This window comes from Mesocricetus auratus, unplaced genomic scaffold (assembly GCF_017639785.1).
Source record: "Mesocricetus auratus isolate SY011 unplaced genomic scaffold, BCM_Maur_2.0 Super-Scaffold_100676, whole genome shotgun sequence".
In the NCBI taxonomy this organism is placed as follows: Eukaryota; Metazoa; Chordata; class Mammalia; order Rodentia; family Cricetidae; genus Mesocricetus; species Mesocricetus auratus.
Window position 1 is genome coordinate 11,733,961 of NW_024429266.1, and position 20,750 is coordinate 11,754,710.

The 20,750-nt window shown below is 42.9% G+C and overlaps 1 protein-coding gene across 2 annotated transcripts in view; it reads right to left on the bottom strand.

Moving 5' to 3' along the window:
- Positions 1-20,750, bottom strand: part of Tp53bp2 (tumor protein p53 binding protein 2) — a 50,577-nt gene that overhangs the window by 24,526 nt on the left and 5,301 nt on the right. Inside the window, exons 1-5 of one of the 2 annotated variants that reach the window (XM_040738408.1) lie at positions 17,471-17,573; positions 8,629-8,776; positions 6,194-6,307; positions 1,962-2,044; positions 249-350 (exon numbers count right to left, since the gene is read on the bottom strand). In XM_040738408.1, coding sequence (XP_040594342.1) covers positions 249-350; positions 1,962-2,044; positions 6,194-6,307; positions 8,629-8,776; positions 17,471-17,476 — 453 coding nt within the window. In that variant the 5' untranslated portion in view covers positions 17,477-17,573. Of the gene's footprint in view, positions 1-248; positions 351-1,961; positions 2,045-6,193; positions 6,308-8,628; positions 8,777-17,470; positions 17,574-20,750 lie in introns of those variants that run through there. The other variant, XM_040738407.1, reaches the window with a different exon arrangement.

A 20,750-nucleotide genomic window follows, 5' to 3' on the forward strand; every position in this document is an offset into this window, starting at 1 on the left:
AGCGACAGACACCTTACTCAAAAAGAAAAAATAAGAGTAACAAAAATTCGTCAGGAAAATCCTAAACTAAAATGACAAGGATTTCTGGAAAATGCTGAAGAAAGTCACACACACAGGAGGTGAACTTGGGGACAATGGCACCAGTTCCTATGTGACAGAGAGGCAGCGGCCTTAATAAGCAGAGCAGACTGCACAGTTTCAACAAAGACATTAACAGCACCAGACGGTGAGGTCGGTGAAGACACTACCTTAGTAGCCAGCATTTGTTGTTGGGCCTCTATCTGCTGCTGCTGTCGAGATGCCATTTCCTGAAGTTCGGCGAGCGTCAGGTCCATCCTAGGACTATTAACCTACAAATGGAAACACACCAACGTCTACTACCATATTATGTGCAGGGATTCCACTCAAAGGCCAACTTCAAAGCTCCATCTAAACTAACACTAACAAAATGACTTGGGTATTAATTTTACTTATTATTCACTGAGTTGACTTATTAAGATGTAAAAGATACTAACATACAGGCCAATAATCTTTTAAGTTGTCAATTTTAAACTAAATAGTTTGCTCAGGAACACGAACAGAATTCAGAGTTACTTTGTCCAGTGATTAATTTATGTTATGACAGTAGACGGTGGTTGTATAAACATAGTAACGGGAGCATCCACAGCAAACCTGTAACACAGTCATCAAAACATGATTCGAACATAAATTAGCACCAGACAGTGCAGTGCACATCTGTAACCTCAGCGTGGGGACACGAGGCAAGAGTTATCGCTTTCCAATCTCCAAATAGAGTCTAAGGTCCAGTATGGTAGCTTATACCTGGAATCCCAGCACTCAAGACCCAGGGGCAAGAGGATAGTCACAAGTTCAAGGCTAGCCTGTTCTATACAAGGAGACCCTCCAAGAAGATGAGAACTACACAGTAAGACCCTGACTCATAAAAAAAAAAAATAGGCAATTTGTTGTATCTCAATTAAAGTTTTCTTTGGGAAGTAAACACCGATGGAGGGACTGTATGTTAGGTCACACTTAGAAATACCCTGCTGCTACTGACTAAAGCTACTTCTGTGCTCTTCCATTGTCCTCCATCACAGTAACTAACTATAAATCAGAGAACAGAGCAGGAGCCCCCTGAGGAATGTGACACAGGTACTTTAGAGACTTAGAAAGGTATAAGGTAGAATAAGGGTTAGGGTTAGGGTTTAGGGTTTAGGGTTTAGGGTTTGGGTTAGGTTAGGGCTAGGGCTAGGGGTTAGGGGCTATGTATAAAGTAGAATAAGGACCGGGCGGTGGTGGCACACACCTTTAATCCAGGCACTCGGGAGGCAGAGGCAGGCGGATCTCTGTGAGTTCGAGGCCAGGCTGGACCGACAGCCTCCAAAACAATACAGAGAAACCCTGACTCGTAAAACCAAAAAATAAAGTAGAATAAGGATTAGGGTTTAGGGTTTGGGGTTAGGGGTTAGGGCTAGATAACTCAGGAAACCCAGCATGATATTCAATTCTGGGTTCTGAAAAGAACACCTTAAAAGGTATACTAAGATCTTCACATACAACAGCAAGAACATTAATTAATAATTTTCCATTTTTCTAAAAGTGACTATAGCAACAAATAAAATCAACAAATATTTCCTGAACCTTGCTAAAAGTATCTAAAGGGTTAAAGAGATGGGTCAGTGATTAAGAACACATAATGTTCTTGCAGAGGACCCAAGCTCAATTCCCAGCACCCACAGCAGACAATTCACAACTGCCTGTAACTCCAGTTCCAGGTGCCCCTCTGACCCAGTCCCCACAAATAAGTAACAATTAATTTTTTTGTTTTAAAATGGTTAAAAAAAGAAGAAGCCTTTAAAGGGTGGTCATTATTGATCCACTGAATAAGAAAATAACAATGAATGAGATTTAAAGTTTACAAACATGTCACTGGGGCTTATAAGAAAAAAAGGACCACTTACTCCATTCTCCTTTCTTCGATGCTCTCCAGGAATTTTTACACCATTTCTTTTTACACTTGCATCTTGGGATCTCGGTCCACTCACTAAAAACAGATTCAAAAACTAAGCATGAACATTACAGTTGAGAGAAGAGTCCTATTAGCAGTTCCTTTCTGCTTTCTGTTTTACTGCTGTTTGATACTTAAATTAAATGTATACTTAAAGTATCTTCTAACAGCAGTTAGGCTTGTTTTGAAGAAGCAATTATCTGAAACAGTGACTAGCATTAAGGAGTTCACATTCCACCTATTCCCTAGGAAGCTACCTGATTCACTCAACAATGGTGGGAAATTACTCTACCTCTGACTCCGGGTAATTTGTATCATAGTTGTTCTCCTAGTTCTAGGCCATGCAGTAATGAATTCAAAGGGCTTCAGACAAACCTAATGGCACAGGCCTATAATCTCAGCTACTCAGAAGGCTCAACCAAGAGAAGCCCAAGTTCAGTGCCTGCCTGTCTCAAAGTAAAAAGGAGGATGGGGAAACCAATGACATCTCAACAGGTTGATAAGATGTTTGCCACCAAAACCAGTGAGCTGTATGCTTCCATGGACCCACAGGATGGGATAAGAGAACTGGTTCCCCAAAGTTTTCCTCTGACCTCAACATCCATGCCACAGCAAGAATACACACACACACACACACACACACACACACACACACACACACACACACACACAACCACGCAAGAATACACACACACCATGTTATGATCACACACATACACACACACACATATATATATATATAATGCATATATGTAATATATTTTTTTCTTTATTTTAAACGTAAGCAGGCTGGAGTATCTGGAGATAATTCAGTAGGAGAGTGCCTTCCTGGCATGTACAGGATGCTAGTTCAATACTTATTTAGTACAGGAGCAGGGAGGCGTTCAGTAAAAGAAATAACTGAAAATGCAATCAGTCCACCTCTGTATTCATCAACAGTAAAAAAAAAAAATTATACAAGAAGAGAGTAGTTAAAAAAACAGAACCAGTGGTATTTTGATAATTTTATTTATTGGGACATTCTATGGAAATTCATAAGTATGCTATGAGGTATATCCTTGTTAATTTATGAAAATATTTCCATTTTTCTTGATTTGAGAGAGTCTATCTAAAAACTAATGACTACTCTGCTTTTTTGACTAAGAGTCTTTCAAGTCAAAACATGTATATTGGTACTACTCAGTGAAAAATAAAAGGAATATATTTAAACTAATACATATAAGCCGGGCGTTGGTGGCGCACGCCTTTAATCCCAGCACTCGGGAGGCAGAGGCAGGCGGGTCTCTGTGAGTTCGAGACCAGCCTGGTCTACAGAGCGAGTTCTAGGACAGCCTCCAAAGCCACAGAGAAACCCCGTCTCGAAAAACCAAAAAAATAAAATAAAATAAAATAATACATATATGAAATATCAACAAAGATAACTTTTAAATGTGTTAAACTCATACCAGAGACTAAAACAATCATTACAATTACCTGAGAAATTTTAAGACAAACATTTCTTTGAATCAAGTATCTATTATACCTATCAGGAAACTTAGAACAAATTCTTATGTCAATAAATATATAACTATGACTAGCTAGCCTCAGAGCCAAGCATTATATTCAATATATAACTTTAATGTTAGCTTTTAAATGCTAATAAAATAACCTGAATAATTTATTATAGTATCTCTGTAAAAAAAATAATTTTCTATAGTACAAATAATTGTGTTCTTTTCTGTCTCAGGGAAAAAACATTCAACTAGATTTTATTTATAGCCAGTTATATAATTAGAGTAAAAAGAAGTTTTAAAATAATTCCAAGCACATTGTGTGTCACAGTCTTAGTTGGCAGCTGTATTATCATGCTCCTAGTCCTTAGCAGCCTGAACTAAACAGGGAAGAGAAGTCTGCCTACTGCAGACTGGGAAGCCATCTGGCTCTCTACCAGTCTAAACACTGTGTCACTGGTGTTTGCAAAAATGTGCAAACAGCTCCTTTGTCTTAGTTAACACTTTATTTCTCACATTACAGACACTCTAAACTGCATAATGCACTATTGGCAGACTACTTAATAATTCACCCAGTATTGCACACAGCAAGACATTTGAACTGGGAGGTGGATAGCCAAATTCCATCTTATTAGAACTCAGAATGCACACAGCAATGTAAACACAGAACAAAATAAAAACATGATGCAAATGTCAATTAAAATGTATTTTTAAAAGAAGGCTTAGGAGGAAAAACTATATATATTTAAAATAAAATTACAAACACCAGGGATACTGAAAGTTAGCCTGGTCCAAGTGATTCAGGTTTTCTCTCTTGGCCCTGTCACTAGGTGTGTGGCCTGACAAGCCACTTAACCCGAAGTATCAGTAGTTCTCATCTGTAGAGTAGAAGATCCAAACTAAGTCAATTCTGACTCCCAACACAAATCATTTCTAATGGTCAGGTACTATGTGGGCACTTGGATTAAAATAACAGCAAATAATAAAACTGGGATGTTAAACTATCCACTCATTAAGATGCTATCTACATTCTTACTCCCAAGAAAACTGCCCTTAGTTTTCCTTTTAAAATGCCAGTATGTTTGGAAATACAGAGTAATCCTTTTTCAACCCCTGGCTTCCCAATTCCCCAGACTGAAGGCAAATTCATTTGCATCTTAAAGGAAGGGCCACATTCTCAGGGTCTAACCCACTTGCAGCCCACAGTCTCCATTGTATTACTGTCTGTCCTCTCCTGCCCTATATCAACTCAGGCCACAATGTAGGTCATGAGACTTAACCATCCCATTCTTTAGGCCCTCCCACCCAAGAGATCGTCTAAGTTGTTGCCAAGTTGTTTCTAAATCAGGCTCCTTTTCATGGCGGAACCTGAAAAAGAGAAAATCACAGGAAGCAGTCTACATCTGCAATCTCATATTTAATCTCTCTACTTTTGGACCACTCATTTCTCCCCTCACTACATTCGTTTGTTAATCTAATTATGAGGTTTGGTCACTGGATGCAATCTACTCTTTCCCCTAAACCCATCCTCTCTTTACCCCACCCCACTATGATGGTGGCTAGTGGTTACTACCAATCTGACAATATCTAGAAACGCCCATGGACTAAGCCTCTGGGAATCCTGGGAGAGAGGGCAGGGAGCACTGATCAGGCTAATCAGGGCTTGAAGACCTGCTCACCGCAGTGGCCCCACTCCCTGGGTTAGCAACCTGAACTGTGCGTAAAGGAGAAAGTGAAGTAAGCACAAGTATTCATGATCCGCTTCCTGACGTGGGTGTGAGGGGCCCCCAGTCTGACTTCTGCCAAGCACACTGTATGCACCGCTTGACCTGTAAGCCAGAATAAACCCGCCCTCCCCTAAATTGCTTCTGCCAAGGCATTTTATCACAGCAACAGGAAAAGTCACTAAAACACCTGCCCAGCTTAGACGGTACCTTGCCAAACACTACCACCACCGCTGAACTCCCACTAAGTCCGTCAGGCAAAACCCAACTCTAGGCCAGTGTCTTCCTTGACAACCTCCTGAGCTGCAGAGCACTCCGAGGGAAGCCACAGGTCTCCGGTCTCTCATCAGGCAGCCTCGATGCTTCCAGTACCCTACGTCCCCATACCCATGCTCTCCTCTCCACAACAGCTCAGCCTGCCTACCCACCGCCAGCACATCACTTCCACACAACTTCGTCTCCGTCCCCAAGACAAAACAGATGGGAAACGCCTCAACTTGCACCCACAGACGCCCAGATTTACGTTGTGTGAGATTTTCTCTTTCCTGCTAATGTGAGGAGGTCCAGGCTCCTCCTCTTATCTACGAGGAGAACGTCAGGGGGAGACACCCATTTCCGGGGACTTTGCTATATCCAGTGATCATTCCTCCTCTGTCTAGTTTCAACTTGCTGCTTTACAGACTCCTTCCCACCACATTAAAAAACTACAGTGAAACTTCTCCCTTTTTCAAAGAAACCATAGCTCTTTTTCTCCATTATCAGTCAAGAACAGACTAACAAACCTGCCCCTTTGCTCTTTTTCTCCATTATCAGTCAAGAACAGACTAACAAACCTGCCCCTTTGCTCTGATTTCCTAGCTTCCCTTCACCTCTCTAATTCCCCGGTTTCTCATCCTATGCCTCTCCCCAACTATTACAATGTACAAAATAAAAGCCTCAACACTAATTATGAGTCATAGAATACTAAGTACCAATATCCCTGTTAGGGGGGCGTTCGTGACGAAGAAAGAAACGGACTTCATTCCTTTGACTTCCAAGTCGTTGAAGAACATCAAACATTCGTTCATTATCAGCTACTGGGCGTTCTAAAAGAAAAAAAATTAATTATCTACCGGTAATAGAGAACAAATATACCCTCGACATAAACTAGTCACAAATATAGGAAATACTTGGTATTTTGCATAATTTTTGTCTTCTGTTAATAGAACTCAGAAATATGATGTCGCAGACTTTCCACACAATCACTGTCAAGTCAGAGGAAAGTAGCAGAAACAATAGGTTTATGTCAGTCATCAGGGTCTAAGAGTCTAATTCAGTGGCTCCTTAATGTCTATCAGCATGCCATTTAACTTCTGAGGGTTTTGGAGGTTGGTGTGATCCACTCTCACTAATACTGATGTTCTACGTGCCCCTAAATATATGAAGAAAAAATTTCTTTCTAAATGGCCTCAGCTTAAGTTTTAATTTAAAGTCTTCAATACAGGTTATTTCCTTGTATGAGTTGAGGGGGCGGTATGTAGGCCTGTACACATACATGCACAAGTGATATGTGTGGAGAAGTCCATGCCCATGTGTACACATGTGGAGGCTAACATCAGGGTATCTTCCTCCATCACTTTCCACTTTCCTTGTTTTTTGAAACAGTCTCTTAACTAAACTTGCATTTCTGCCATTTTGGCTAAGCTGGCTAGCCAGTGAGTCTCTGGGATCCCCCTGTCTGAACTCCCATTGCTGGGGTTCTAGAGCCTTCAGCAATAACCAGTGCGTGTTGGGGATACAAACTCGAGCCCACGTTGTGTGCAGCACTTTACACACTGAGCAAACTTTCCAGTTTGTTAACAATGTTAAGAGTGAAACCTATTCATTTGCAAACAGAATTATTTCAATGAAAAAATTTCTTGCCCTTTTGTAGCAAGACCACCAACTTTCATAACTTTTCTAGAAACAAACAAACAGACACAGCTAAATACTCCATAAGAGGGAGCTTCGGTAGAAATAAGGTATCATGAGTTATTTCAAAACAAAACAAAACACTTCTCACTTTGGAAAAGGAAGCTGGATTTAAAATCCCAATGTACTGGTTGAGAAGGCAAGTGCATAAATTCAAGAGTTCTCAATGACATCAGTATAATTTGTATAAGAATGCTGAAATGTCCTATGAAAACTATACACTTATCAGTAATCAAAGACGCCATCTCTCAATGTCTTAAATAAACGACATGGACAGAGACAGGGCAGTCAAGCATTCAGCAGCCAATTCTGTGACTTAACTCCAAACTTAATCTGCTTGAGTAAACAACATGCAGTCCTGGTTCCACTCCCAGTAACAGTGATGCATGTAACTACTTTCTATAAACCATACAAATTCTGCAGGATGCTGAATAGATGGGCACTAGCACTCATCTTTGTTTCTGGTACCCTTCCTCTGGAGGATGGAGCACATCCATCTACTCCCCTACTGCTGCTGCCCTCACAGCACTGTAAGGAACATCAGCTGACACCTGCTTCTCCCGCACTGTGAGATATCTGAAAGCAGGAAATTTCCATCTCTACCCCTCAAAATCCAGTACACTGGCATCTAAGAAAAGATGTCCACGCAAATGCATGAGCAGACAGAGAGGAGAAAGGGAAGGTGGGGCGGGGAAGAAGAGAGGCTTTACTATTTGGAGAGCAAAGCAACAGAATACACTTAAGCTTTGGGGTACGAATGGATTCCGTTATTTATGTTTTCAGTTCTAGCAAGTTTTTACCACCTCTGCTTCTTGAGTGTGACTGCAGTGTGACCAGCTCCCTCAAGCTCCTACTGCTGTGATGCCTGTCCCACCATGATGGACGACAACCTGAACTGTGAGTCTGAAGTTGCTTCAGAGTATTTTATCATAGCAACAGGAAAATAAGACAATCCCAACATCGAATGCAAAGGGAAGGGAAAGACAGGAGGAAGAGAAGTGAAGAATGACTCACATTTCTAACTAAGGAAAGCGTTACAGGGTTTCTCTGTATAGTCCTAGAGCTCACTCTGCAGACCAGGCTGGCCTCAAACTCAGAGATCTCCTGCCTCTGCCTCCTAGTTGCTGGGATTAAAGGTGTGTGCCCCAATGCCCAGCAAGGAAAACCTGAACATACAAAATCAAAACCAACAACTGCTGAGCAACAAATACTTGGCCACAACAACCCCAGAAACTTGCACCCAGCACATTCCAACACATCTGTCACCTGCCCTACGACCTATGACCACCAACACTTGTTCAATGACTCCCTGCTGCTGCAGAAGAGAAGAACAAAAGATTTTATGTCACCAAAAGTTGAAGCAATATGACCTCCTAACGAGTGTTCGCACAGTGCCAACCTAGAACCCAAAAGCAACAGAAGACGGCAGAGCTCAAACAGAAAGCCAGGTCCATACCTGAGCCACACCACACTTCAGCCAGATGGCAGTCGCTCTCACCAGGCTCTTTGCACAGATCCACCACATCTCTGCAGATTGTCTCCGGGGTAACGGGAACTTCTGTGAAGTGCTGCTCACTGTTGCTGAGGTACACTGTCAGGAACATCTGAAACACAAGGAAACCATCACCTGTCTTGTCTGCCCGGGTAGCATTCATTCCCTTTAGATCCCTGCCCTGGAAAAAAAAGGGGGGGAGGGATTGGCTAGGCCCAAAGCACAGGGTCCCTGTCCTTCCCCAGACACTGTCAGCTGAAGGGGAAACCCCACAGGACAGCCATAGGCAGCCTCCAGAGAGAAGGTCAAAGCAATTCTTTTTCTGCCAGTTTCATTTGTAATATTTATTTAAGCAAAAACTTAGCTAAACCAAGACATCAAATACCTTTTCACAGTTAAAGAATGCCATACAGGCTAGGCATGCTTGTAGTCTAAGCTACTCAGGAAGCTGAGGCAGGAGAATTGCTAAATTTGGGAATCTGGGCTGTAAGTTCAGCTTCAATATGATGATCTCTCAGGAGTAAAGTTACACATACACACATACCAGTGCACTTCTTTTTGGAAGGATATATAAAAAGAGTTAAGTACATATTCTGATGGTGGGAGATAAGACACTGGAGCCAGATCATAGAAGAAGACCTATTTTTATATCATGTACACATATTAACTACTCCCCAAAAGTTTAAACTAAAATGTTTCAATCAAACAGTACCTACTCTAAAGTATGAGATTTCACTAACAAGTAGAAATTAGCCAGTATTCAAAAAACCTACCTGACCTTGTATATAAATTCAGTCCAACAGATAATTAAAACTTGCTGTAAATCTTTCTCCTAGTAAAAAATAAACATCTTAAAAAGCACTGCTACCAAAGTATGCCTATTCAATTATTTAAAGTTTTTGTTAATTCCTAATGCTAAAGAAACCAACAAGCTACAAATAAATGTTTGATGGTAATGCAAGTCAGAAAACCCTGTTCATCCAATCCCATGAACACCTACTCATGTGAACCTGTGCATATCAGTATGAAGAACAGCACCTGTAAAGAGTTATCCCACTTTCACTCTGATTGAAGACAGAATGCAGGGACCACAAGAACTTGAAAAACAATAGATCAGGATATTGTCTTTCAGACATGCTTACCACTGAGAAAGTATGGGGTTAGTTGGGCTATGGTGGTGCACAACTTTAATCCCAGCACTCAAGAGGCAGAGACAGGCGATCTCTGAGTTTGAGGCCAGCCTGGTATCCAGAGCATGTTCCAGGACAGCCAGGGCTACACAGAGAAACCCTGCCTCAAACAAACAAACAAACAAACAAACAAACAAATACCCTGTCTCGAACAAAGAAAGCATGGGCTTTATGACTACAATAGGAATAAAAAAGCAGAGTGAATAGAACCTACATTCTGGTCACAGTGACACAGTACCATTAGATTACAGGTTTTGCCAAAGTCACCAAACCACCCTTGCAAGCTAACACTTCTCTGGCCACCATCCCAGTGAGAAAGCTGCACTAGGCTCTTTGTGAACAGGCAACACTGAGGAGAGTCAGTGACAGAAACTGACTCAGACATCACATGGGGACCAGGAGATTTGGAGGCACCTGGGCTCTGCTTCTGCTCCTCAGTATGCTAAAGTCCATTTCCCTGGGATCTTCACCTCCACTTTTACAAATGCCTCTCCTAACTTACATAAACACCTTTCACATACAAAATAATCCAAAAGCAGTAGAAGTGGACTCTGCTAAAATAGTAAATAGATCATTTTATAAAGAGAGGAATGTTGTCAAGATTCCTAGTATGAACTGAATGTGTTCAAGCTAACTTTCTCGGGCTCTGTGCATTCTGGTGACTGTACCACATGAAGATGTGGAGTCGGAAAGCCCCAACTTAACCAACAAGGAAGCACATAAGCTCCTTACACATAGCACCTTGACAACACTGGGAAACCTTAACATTAACCAAGCTCAGAGAATGCTACTCTGTTGCTACTGGGCCAGAAACCCCAGCATACCTAACACAGTGGCAGAGTACTAAGTAGTACTTCTCCATGCTCCCACCCACACCAAAACTCTCTGAAGTTTAAAGTTTCAAAAGTAGGAACGGTCTTCACTGTAAGCATGACACTTGAAGCCGTCTATTAAATTATGGAAAACCAGACAGAAAAACATGCACTAAACACAGCCCACCAGCAAGTATGCACCGTCACATAACAGCCCTCTGTGCTCTTCTGGCCTGCCAGCTTCTGCCACAGGGATTACCCATCGGACTTACACCAACTCTCAGACAAACACAACAGCTAACGTTAGTATTACTTTCTCTTTCTCGAGAAGAAAAGGCTCTGAGCAGTGGTCCCCGTGGCTACTGAAGCAAGGTCAGAGTGCAACCCCTTCTGACCCATCCCCTGTGCTCTGCAGGAGAGTAGGAGCAAGTCCTCCACTTTGCCAGCCACCCCAAGTTGGCAGCAGTCTAGTCTGTTCCTCTCTGAAAACAGAGCTGTGCTCTGTTATTTACGAGCACAGCTACTACAGGAATAGGAGAGAAATGTTCCTCGTTGGGTACCAGCCCCATGGAGTCAACACTGGTGTGAACAGCAAGTGCCTGAGCCAACACCCTTCTTGTCCATAAAAACTAGCTGTGATGATCCCATGTCTGTGCTGAAGCCCTCAATGCTGGACCAGCAATGGGATGTCGTTGGCTTCCTGGAGAGATGGAATGAGAACCCCACATTGTTTTACACAGTGCCTTAGGAAAGGTACCTCCCTGAAACACTCATTTTTTTAAAGATTTACTTATAAGCTGGGCGGTGGTGATACACACCTTTAATCCCAGCACTCGGGAGACAGAGGCAGGCAGATCTCTGTGAGTACTAGACCAACCTGGTCTACAAGAGCTAGTTACAGGACAGCCTCCAAAGCCACAGAGAAACCCTGTCTAGAAAAACCAACCAAACAAAACAGATTTATTTATTATGTATACAGTGTTCTGCCTGCATGCCAAAAGAGGGCACCAAATTGCACTATAGATGGTTGTGAGTCACATGTGGTTCCTGGGAATTGAACTTAGGACCTCTGGAAGAACAGTCAGTGCTCTTAACTGCTGAGCCATCTCTCCAGCCCAACACTCTTATCTTTAAATGAGTTTTATGTTCCCTAAGAACTGTCATTTAATTAGGTACCACAATAAAAGCCAACACTGACTACAGACCACAAGACCATGTGTCCTGCCCATACCAACAACACCACCACCATTAATTTCACAACCCCTCATGTCTACCCATGGCCTCTGCTCTACCAGAGTCCTGCAGGCTGTTACAGAGCAGGCCAGGTCCACGCCCACTTCTGAGCCTTCCGTGTACTCACTGTTCTGGTGAGCATGCTCTTAAACAGTAAAACTTGCTTCCCCTTCTCATCTACACATCTATCAGCCCCTCAGTAACATTTTCCTGGCACCCTACCTAAAATTCCAACATCAAACACCATACACACTAGCCACTGCCTCTGCACAGGTTCTGTACTTGACAGCCAGAGTTTATGATCCACTACAAATGTGAGGGGCTGTCTTTGTTAGTGTGTCTTCAGCACATAACATGCATTAAGGCTGCAGACAGCAGGGCGCTTTATGGTCACAACACTGAAGCACAGAGACTAAATTAAAGTCTGCAGTCAGACAGCTATGAAACGCAAAGCCGAGATCAAAACCAAGGCCGGCTTCCTCCAGAGACTGCGTTCTCTCAATAGCACACATGGGACACACTTGTCACTATTTCTGTCTTTCAGGAACATGTTTTTGCTCACAACACACCATCTTACCCCCAGCTTGTTTCAGGTAAGTTCTACTCAGGTATCACCAAATGGTCTTGCATATAGCATATAGCAAGCTATGGGCTCAATACCCTTGATTCAATGTCCTTCCTATTCATTTATCTGTGGTCTGGACTCTAATGTGGAAACAACCTGATGAAATAGTTAATACTGAACAAAATGCAGAGGGAGAGAGAGAAGGGGGATGACAGAAGAACACAAAATCTGCTATGGAAAAGACGCAGAGAGGAGCTCCCTCTCCCTCTATTTCCCACTGAGCAACCCCAAGCAGAACCAGCGGCTGGAGAACTCTGGTGCGAGGGACGAGGTGAGACAGAGGGAGCTGTGGGGGAACAAGGGCCAGGGGACGAGCCGAACTCCTCCCCACAATGTTGGGAGGGCTCTTAAGCAGGCAGCCACCATCTAAAAGACATGAGACGCAGGCCTAGCACACAGAGAACAAGGCCCCAAGAGACAACACTTGGTCACATCTGTGAAAGATGAGGTCTCTGTGGAGAGAGGAAGAAGAACAGATTACAGAAGCAAGTGGAAACCAACATGCAAGTCTTTATGGGAAGGGAACTGAGACCCCTCCTCCATTCCTAACAAGTCCTGGGTGGCACACAGCTGATCTAGAAACCTACCAAGCACCACTATGAAAGGCCAAAACAAGGAAATAGGAAACTTGGGTTGTAATTTATGAGACCCCCGGGAGGCAAATAATTTAATAATAATAATAAATTTGTGGTTGCCAAGGGCCTCAGGAAGAAGATAGAGAATCGCCTCTTTCTCCTCTTAGAAGACATGAGAATTAAATGGCAAAATGAAGCAACCACACCTTTGAAACATTCTTTGGAAATTATGTCAAACATTTCCTTATCCTCAGTATTCACCCAAGTTATAAATGTTAAGCATCACTTCAAATCTCTAAACTTAAAACCTAGCCACAATGAAGCATGCTAAAGCAACCTATATTTTAAACACTATAAAGAGATGAAATGCAGATTTGTTTCCAATAAACATCAGTGCCTTTCTCTGTCCCTAGGAGAGGTGAAGGAGGAGGAGTAACAGCAGGTTAAACTACCTGTGTGTCGCGTGAGAGTGAACGCTGAGGGCATACCCAGGCTTCACACTGCTACCTTTTTAACTGTGTCATATAAGGGCTCTCCTAAATGACCTAAGTACTCTCAAAACTACGATTTAATTCTCAGAAACAAAATGAAGCAGTTACTGTTTCATTCAGATCAGGTGACTTTTAAATCACTTGATGGAAACAAACAAATTTCAAAGTTAGATGTGGTAGCATTCACATTTGGGAAGCAGAGGCAGGACAATTTTAAGTTCCAAGCTAATTACTATATTGTTGAAATTTTAAAAATAATTTACAGCTTGAAAACACACCTAGTATGATTATTGCTTGTTTCTGTCTCTTACAATGATCAATCTCAAGGGGAAAACATGCAGGAAAAGATAAAATGTAACCCCAGGAACACTGCACAGTAATTTGTGCCAAAGCCGTTCTACACAGAACTGTCAGAAACACAAGGGCACAGATAACCTTTAGTTAAAAAGAACAGGCAGACTTAAAGGTCCATTGTGATGGAACATGCAGTCACTGATTAATGTTCTGTCACTGACATAAGGATGCCTCCTTTTCAAAGAGAAGTTACTTCAGACGGAAGTAGGAGCCACCTTTCCAAGAGGACACACAGAACACTGGCTAGGGCACGGAAGGAAATTTACTCTGAGTTAGAGGTTTCAGTTTATTCACTTGATTTTCTCAATTATTTATTTACTTATTTATTTATTGGCGGTGGCATACACACATATCACACAGATCACTGTGGAAGCCGAAAGACAACCTGCAGGCATTAGTTTTCTCTTCCCACCATATGTCTCCTTGGAATTAAACTCGGGTTGTCAGGGTGGCGGCAAGGACCGTTACTCACTGACCCACGTCGGCGGCACTGGTCATTCGGTGAAGTCAGAGGGGAAGAAAACTGGAGCCTGGATCTAAGATGTCTGCTGTAACAGACGGGAAGCAGAGGCTGACCACCACACCTTCAGAGCTTTCATCTGTGAAAACGCACACACACTTACTCTAGGCTCACCTATAGGAGGTCAGGCATGCAAGGAGAAAAACCTGCCCTGCAAAGAAAAATGGGCAAAAAAGAGCAAAACTCCTTCAATTTCCTAACCATAAGAAACGTCTCCCAAACTGCAAGGTAATTAAGCTAGTGGTGAGATTTAGAGGGAAGCTGAGGGGTTTATACACAAGGCACCTGCTGGTCTTTGCTGTCTGGTAACATAACCATTCTATATATAGGCAGCTTAACAGCTACTTCTATATTCAACTTTCGGCATGGTGTCTTATCAAAGTCAGTCACTCCAAAGAAGTCCTGGTTCTGTCTTCCTCTTAACCCCACCTCCTTGCGTACTGAGAGCTAATCGAGCAAACACAGTTCATAGGAAAACAGGGATGAAAAGTGCCTTCTTCAGGGCAGAATGAGAAGGTTAGGAATACACCGACAAACAGGGTAAGAGGTGTTAGACAGGAGATGGCCCAGGGATTAAAAGCACTGGCAGCTCTTCCTGACTTCATTCCCAGCACCCACGTGGCAGCTCACAACTGTCTGTAACTCCAGCCTTCTATGGGCCCTGCCTGCACACGGTACACAGACACACATCTAAGCAAAACACCCATACACACAAAATAATAAATGTTTATTTTTAAAGGGGCAAGGAGTGAGGCTTTATTCCTGGGGAAGTCATTAGAGCAGGGCTGCATATTTCCATTTCAAATAATTCCAATTTGATTATGGGAAATAAAGGTTGAGTATTTCTTACCCAAGAGGCTTAGGACTACAAGTATTTCAGAATTTGCTTTGTTTCTATATTTTGGGGTATTTGCAAATATCCATGAAAATCTTTTTTACTTTTTTTTGGGGGGGGGGTTATGAGACAGGGTTTCTCTGTATTGTTTTGGAGGCTGTTGGTCCAGCCCGGCCCTCGGGAGGCAGAGGCAGGCGGATCTCTGTGAGTTTGAGGCCGGGCTGGACCGACAGCCTCCAAAACAATACAGTGAAAATCTTATTGAAGAGACTCAAATATAAACACGAAATTCTTACCTGCATATACAGCATAAGGTTGCCTTTTTAAATGGGATGCTTCATATGAGACAGGTGAGAAATTTACTACTAATGGCATCCTGTCCACACTCAAAAGATTTCAGATTTTGAAGATTTTGGGGCCAGAGGTGCTATGTGCTTACAGCTCAGCTGAGTACGGTAGCTCACAACTATAACCTCAGCACCCACGGCATGGAGGCGGAAGGATCATCCCAAATTCCAGGTCAGTCTGGTTATGTATGAAGAAGGGGGAAAAAGTACCTAAAGCTTACATCAAATGATCAGCTCCACAGTACTAGCTTCATGTCACTAGGTAAGAAATCTAAAATCCACATTTCCTTCACTTCTCTCCTAGAACAGCTCATCTGCAGCCACTACCCATGCCCTCTTGTTGAAGCCAGCCCTATGATTTTAGTCTAACTCAGACCACAGAACCTCCTCTAGCTGCTCCTACACAAACACCCAAGTGCAGCAGACAGAAATGCTTCTTTGCCCGTCGAAAGCTCACTCTCCCGCCTGCATCCCACTCCCCAAGTTCACTCAGCCCTTACACACAGTCACTCTGCAGTGTGTGTCTGCCTGGGTGAACTAATGGCACTGAGTCAGTGATCTAGCACTCCATGGAGGATGGGAACACTTCCAGGAGACTAGAACATGATGGTCAGTGTGTGTGCCTCAAGAAACATTTATCCATAAACACATGGCATTACTTCAAAGTGAGCACTGTCAAAGCCAGATAATGTCTCAAATGAAAATGACAGAACAATGCCTATGTGGAGACAAATTTTAAAACTTTCTTTTCAACTATACCTAAAACTGAATTCAGTCAAAGTTTAAATACATAACCCAAAGCAATATCCCTTGAGGTCACTCTGCTTTCCAGTAGCTGTCATAATAACAAATAAACTAAAAGAAGCAAAATATATACTTAATGAATTCTTCCTGCCTACAACTATTCTGTAAGATCAACGTTGCTATGCTCTCCCCTAAAGTGAGCATTGCTACTTTGTTATTACATGACTTTTTTACATGAAGGTACTATTAAATGTTTCATTTTGCCTTTCACACAGAAAGATGGCAAAGTCCAGTAGATTAGAGCTGGCTAAGGACAGCAAGATGCAAAAGGATACACTTGCTGTGAGCAAGAGAAAAACCCAACACTCCTTAAGCCCCATGACATCCTAGTGAGATTCCTTAGGAGCACAGGAAGGCAATAAGGGCAACCAGATGCTCTCTTCTAAATGTCAGTTTTGGTATTCTGAATCTTTTGGTCACTTCCTGTAGGCAGCTAAAACTTCTGAAATGGGATGTGCCCCTGACACAAAAAGGCTTGATTTCATTTGGGCTAAATAACAAAGAAACTTGGTATCTGGCTAAGGTATTCATTATGCTGTATTAGAGGTCTGTCTCGAAGGATCCTGGAGAGGAAATAACAGTGTTTTTCAGAAAGACCACAAGGAACACAATTGTGTATAGACTGGAGCAAAAATAACGATCAAGGGGAGGACTGCATAAGCCCAAGGAAAAAGACGCTGAAGATAAAGGGTCTTCATGCACACTGACCAAATGGCTCAAAGAAAAAAGGAGCATAAGTCTCTGGATCTAGAGAGCAACAACCAGAATACCAAAGTACTGAGCTACCTCTAAATAATGTTGGGGCCAACAAGACAGCTCAGCAGAGAAAAGTGCTTGTCGTGCACGCCCGACAGCCTACGCTGATCTCCAGAACCCACCGGAGGAGAGAACCTTCTCCCCTGAAAGCTGCCCTCTGGCATCCATGTGTGCACCATGGCATGCACAGATCCCACACACACAACAAACGGAAAATGAATAGTGTCTCTACTTCATAAAATGAACACATTTATCAAACGTTACCTGCATCCCACAGACTAGCTGTCATCATCTACAGCTTGTGTGATGGAGAAATCAGGAAGAGATGGTTTTTAAAGTCAGCTTGACTTGATTTCCATGCGTCTCTGTCTACTTTATACCTATGTTAGGAACATGAAAATAGCACTGACTTCAAAACAAAAGAAAGTCAAGGAGCAGTTAGTTAGCATCTGAAGCTGCTAGAGCAGCATGGTTCTGTGGTCAGATGCTTCCTAAGGCACTTACAAGGCTATAAGGACATGTTAATGTGAAAACTTATCCAATGAAAAAAACTGACCCGGGCCTGGTGGCACACGCTATAAACCTGCTGCGTATTTCGGAAGCTGAGAAAAGAGGACTGTAAATTTAAGACCTACCAGGTGTTCAAACTAGACTGAGCAACTTATGGAGATCAGATCTCAAAAGAAGCAAACTGTGGGGCTAGAGAGACGGCTCAGTGGTTAAGAGCACTGACTGCTCCTCAGAGGGTCTGGGCTCAATTCATAGTATCCACGTGGTGGCTCACAGCTCTCTGTAACTCCAGTTCCAGGGGATCCAACACTGTCCTCTGGCCTCACTAGGCACACACATGGTAAACAGACATACATGCAGACAAAACACATTTTTAAAACAGTCATTATCCTCATCTTGTTCTGATTCCCAGTCCTAGGGAATCTACTGTTTCTCCTCTCACGACATAGACCTCTCCATGTCACCAAGGGCAAGCTAGTGGAGCAAGTGGTAAACTGTAGACACTGAACCTACAACCAGTTCCTACCACCAGCTGGGCCTTTCATGTGGCAAGGTGACTATTCTGTTCATTTTTCCACAGGGTTCGTGAAGCCTTTCCCAAGTCCTGCACCCTAGAATTCTTTCTCCCCACAGTCAAGGAACAAGCTTTCCTAGTCATCAGATCATGCCAACTCTCACTATACACACCCCTTCCACAGATAATCTACATCACTTCCTACCACTCTCCTCTCCCTGCCCTCATAGCTCTGGTCTAGCTGGTTTCCAATGCTTCATGATGGGCATCTGCCCCAGACACAAGCAATTCTGCCCACTGAAAATGTTCCATGTGGAAATCTTCAGTGTTGGCTCATTCCTTCCCACCATGCAGATACAGCAGAAATGTCACTTTCCCGATGAAAACCAGCCACCCAGTCACATTAGCCCAACTTACATTGCATCTAACATTACTTCCCTTGACACGTGTCAAGCTCCCTGAAAGTGGTCCTGTTTTGTTCTGTATGTGTGATACTCATAAAGGAGCCTGAAAATACAGTGAACACTCACTCACCCACCATGTATTAAACATGCGCTGGCCCCAGACGACCATCATGGGGAAATGAAGAGGCTGAGCCAACTGTAACTCATCCAAAACAGTCCTCTCTACTCCCCACCCACAGTCCTGAAGCTCAGACACGCTGCTCCCACCCCACCACCATCCGACACTTCTTCAGGGCCCCTTGCGCTGGAGACCAACTGGAGACCGTTTCAGTTCCTGGAAACCAACTGGAGCCCGTTTCAGTTCCGTCTTCAGCATCCCCCAGCGCCTCTCATCCACCTCTGTCCCTTTTGTTTTGTTTGGTTTAACACCATCTCCTTCACACCCTGTTTAAAACTACCACTGAAGGAGATTTTTAAACATCCCTCACAAGAAGATAATCATTAAGCCCCTTCCCTCTCCCTATGACTGAGAAAGATCTGAGCTCTCTATAGTAGTAGGGGGGAATTTTTTAAAGGCCACTGAGATATTCCCTCTACTTAGGGGCAGATAATCCCCCTCTCAATGGGAGCGTGGTAAGAGCGTCATCAATTTTCTCATTTAGTGTGCACTTAAATAGAAAATGTTTTCGTTTTGTACTTCAAAAATTAGCTACATTCTGGAGAGAATTTTTAAGATTTATTTTGTTTATGCTAACGTGTGTGAAAGAGTTTATGTATGTGTGCAGGTGCCTGTGGGGACCAGAGATTGTCACTGGATCCCCAGAAGCACGAGCTGTTGCTAGTCATGGTTCCTGGGTCCTGAGAAGCCAATTGCAGTCCTCTGAAAGAGCAGCAAGTGCCCTTAACCACTGAGCCCTCTCTAGCCTCTGAAGAGCAATGTTTGAAGTTATCATTAGCCATTAGCCAAAATAACATGACAACTGTTTGCTCTGCAAGTACATTATAGCCCAAGCGCTTGCAGGCTTGAACAGAGTGTGTATTTGCAAACAGTTCAAATCTCACTTCAATAGAATGACCAGAAGCAAACTAATGAAACAACTTGGAGCTTCAAATTCTGTTGAATGAGAATGGAAAGATCAAATTGACCAGCTAGAAAGGCCTCTCTAGGTCCCTGGGCTGTGTTACACAAAGGAGCTCTAAACAGAAGCTTTTTGACTGACCTGCCATTTCAGTTAGGTTTCCCACCTCCCACCTCACCCCACCTCCCACCTCACCCACCTCCTACCTCACCCCACCTCCCACCTCACCCACCTCCAATTCCAGGTTTTCAAACAGTTTGTCTCAACTCCCAGCACCCAAGTTGTGAACCACGTGGGCTCCAGCTCCAGGGGATCTGACCCCTTTAGTCTCTACAGGCAGCTGCACTCACATGCACACACCATCACACAGAAACACACAAACACGGGTTTTTTTTAAATTAAATCTTTTTAAAATTTTTTCTAAGAAAGCAATTAGTATGTGTTTCAGAAGTTCAGTAGTTATGACCAGTCAACTGGGCATTTATTTTCATTGACAATTTGGTGCTAGTATAATCTACATTAGAGAGCCTTTAAACCAGGTGTTGGTGGCACAAGCCTTTAATCCCAGCACTCGGAGGCAGAGGCAGGCAGATGTCTGTGAGTTCAAGGCCAGCCTGGTCTACAAAGCAAGTTCCAGGACAGCTTCCAAAACAAAAACAAACAAACAAAAAAGCTTTTAAATTATTTTACATAGAAGAAAAAACTTAAACCATAGCTCAGAAGTTAAGAGCACTGACTACTATTCCCGAGGATCTCAGTTCAACTCCCAGCAACCACATGGTGGCTCACAACCATCTGTAGTGAGATCTGGCGCCCTCTTCTGGCATGCTGATATGAATGCCAGCAGAATACTGTATACATAATAAATAAATACATCTTTAAAAAAAAACATACTTGCTGAGTTTCTTCCCACAATCCAAACCTTGGTCTTGGCACTTACTTCTCTGATAAAACACTACTCAGTGTTTAGTGATGCTGCTTCCTGCTGCCTTCTCAGGAGCACCTGTGACCAACACCACTCTCCAACCAGGACAGAT